At 54.5% G+C, this 1823-nt stretch overlaps 1 protein-coding gene across 1 annotated transcript in view; it reads right to left on the reverse strand.

Annotated features, from left to right (window-relative positions):
- CREB3L2 (cAMP responsive element binding protein 3 like 2) overlaps positions 1 to 1823 on the reverse strand; it is a 108790-nt gene that overhangs the window by 19326 nt on the left and 87641 nt on the right. Inside the window, exon 5 of the mRNA XM_007953795.1 lies at positions 1478 to 1662. Coding sequence (XP_007951986.1) covers positions 1478 to 1662 — 185 coding nt within the window. The remainder of the gene's footprint in view (positions 1 to 1477; positions 1663 to 1823) is intronic.

Raw genomic sequence — 1823 nt, forward strand, 5'->3', positions numbered from 1 at the left:
AGCTTCAGAAAGAGAACACCTACGAGGCTGTGTGGGACAGCTCGGGGAGGAGAGGCCCTTGAAGTGGGGCTCTGGAAATATGGGGTGAGGGACCTCAAGAGGCAGAGGGCACTGGAAACTAGGGTGGTGCTTTGTGACATCAATGGGGGGTGTCCCTCTGCTTCCAACAGGACGGGGCTCTACGAGCAGCAGAGGGCTGGGCACGCATGGTGCGGAGGTGTGAGGGCCGATGCCCACAGGACGCACAAGAGCTGTTGGTGGCCCGGGTAGATCACGCCACAGGTGCCGTGTGGAGTGGACCGACTATGCACACAGATAGGAGGAGGGGAGAAGTCGGCTCCGAGACGAGGAAGGGACAGTGGAAACAGCACAGGCCCTTGTCCTTGGTGATGGTGACACGTAATCACATGACCACTGTTCTGGAACTTTCTGGGACAGACTGAATTCAAACTTTCAAAACCACTTCAGGGACATGTAGCTTGTACCAAAACCAAACAACCAAACTCACTGCCATCGAGTTGATTCTGACTCATAGCGACCCCACTGGGTTTCCGAGGCGGCAAATCTTAACGGAAGCAGACTGCCTGATCTTTCTTTCACGGAGCGGCTGGTGGATTGGAACCGCCAACCTTCTGGTTAGCACTCAAATGCCTTAGGCACTGCGCCACCAGAGATCCTCTGTAGTTTGTACGGACTTTGAAGCACCTCATCTCAGGTAACATCGTTGTCTATGACACTGGACTTTCACTAAAGTCGACTCTCATACTGTAGTTTTCTGAGACCTCACAGCACTCGATTCACTCTTTCAAACAATAAAATAGTGAATTATCCATCCGCATTTTTTATTTAAGGAGCTCTGGTGGCACAGTGGGTCAGGCACTTGGCAGACTGACAGCCTTGAAAAGCCCATGTGGGTCGCTATGAGTTGGAATCCATTCAGCGGCGGTGGGTTTGTTTTTCTGGTTTATTTTTATTGGGAACCAGTGCCCTAAGATCTGTGAGGGAGGAATGATGGCTGATGAGGTCCGACCTGAGCCTGTGGGTCAAGAGCAGGGCCACAGGTGAAAGGGAGGGGAACAAGGCCTTCTGGCCTGGGCATGTTTTACACCCAACTTTAAAACTTGTCAGACTGCTTATCGTGAAATTAACTGTCATTTTCCACTATAGGTCATTATTTTATTGCCCTAAAATAATGGCAAATATTGGTCACTTTGAGGAGAGAAAACCCAAATCCAAATGCCAGCATTTTGTTCCTTGTACTTACAGCTACAGGAAATAAAACGTTTGACTAAACACTGAAGGGGCGCAGAGGGAAGGACGAGCACTGTGGTGGCACGGAGAGATGGCCGGCAGTTTTCACGACCATGCAACTGACCAGCAAGACCCTCACGAGGTAACAAATTGCCTGGGGGCCCGGCCCCAAGATCCAGGTCACAGAGTGGATCGGGCTCCTGTCACCTGCCAGCCAGATACTCACGTGTGGGGCAGTGAGGAGGGGCGAGCTGGAGAGGGAGGAGGGTGCCCGCGTCCCGGCCCGGGCAGGGCTGGCGGTCTGCGGCAGGCTGAAGGGGTGCAGGCGTGGGCTGGGGCTCAGGCTGCCCTCCGAGTCACTGCTCTGGCTGCTGGGTGGGGTTGGCGGCAGGTGCAGGTGGTCCGCAGAGGCTGGGAACAAGAAAGTGGGTCTGTGCGTGAAACAGTGACACAGAGGCACCTCGCTGCTGTCAGCTGCCCCCAACTCACGGCGACCCCACAAACAACAGAACAAAACGCTGCCCAGTCCTGCACCCCCCCTCCCCCACCGATGGCCTACAGACGGCACCGTC

The sequence above is a fragment of the Orycteropus afer genome, unplaced genomic scaffold (assembly GCF_000298275.1).
Source record: "Orycteropus afer afer isolate SDZICR_OR568_19922 unplaced genomic scaffold, OryAfe1.0 scaffold00413, whole genome shotgun sequence".
Classification (NCBI taxonomy): Eukaryota; Metazoa; Chordata; class Mammalia; order Tubulidentata; family Orycteropodidae; genus Orycteropus; species Orycteropus afer.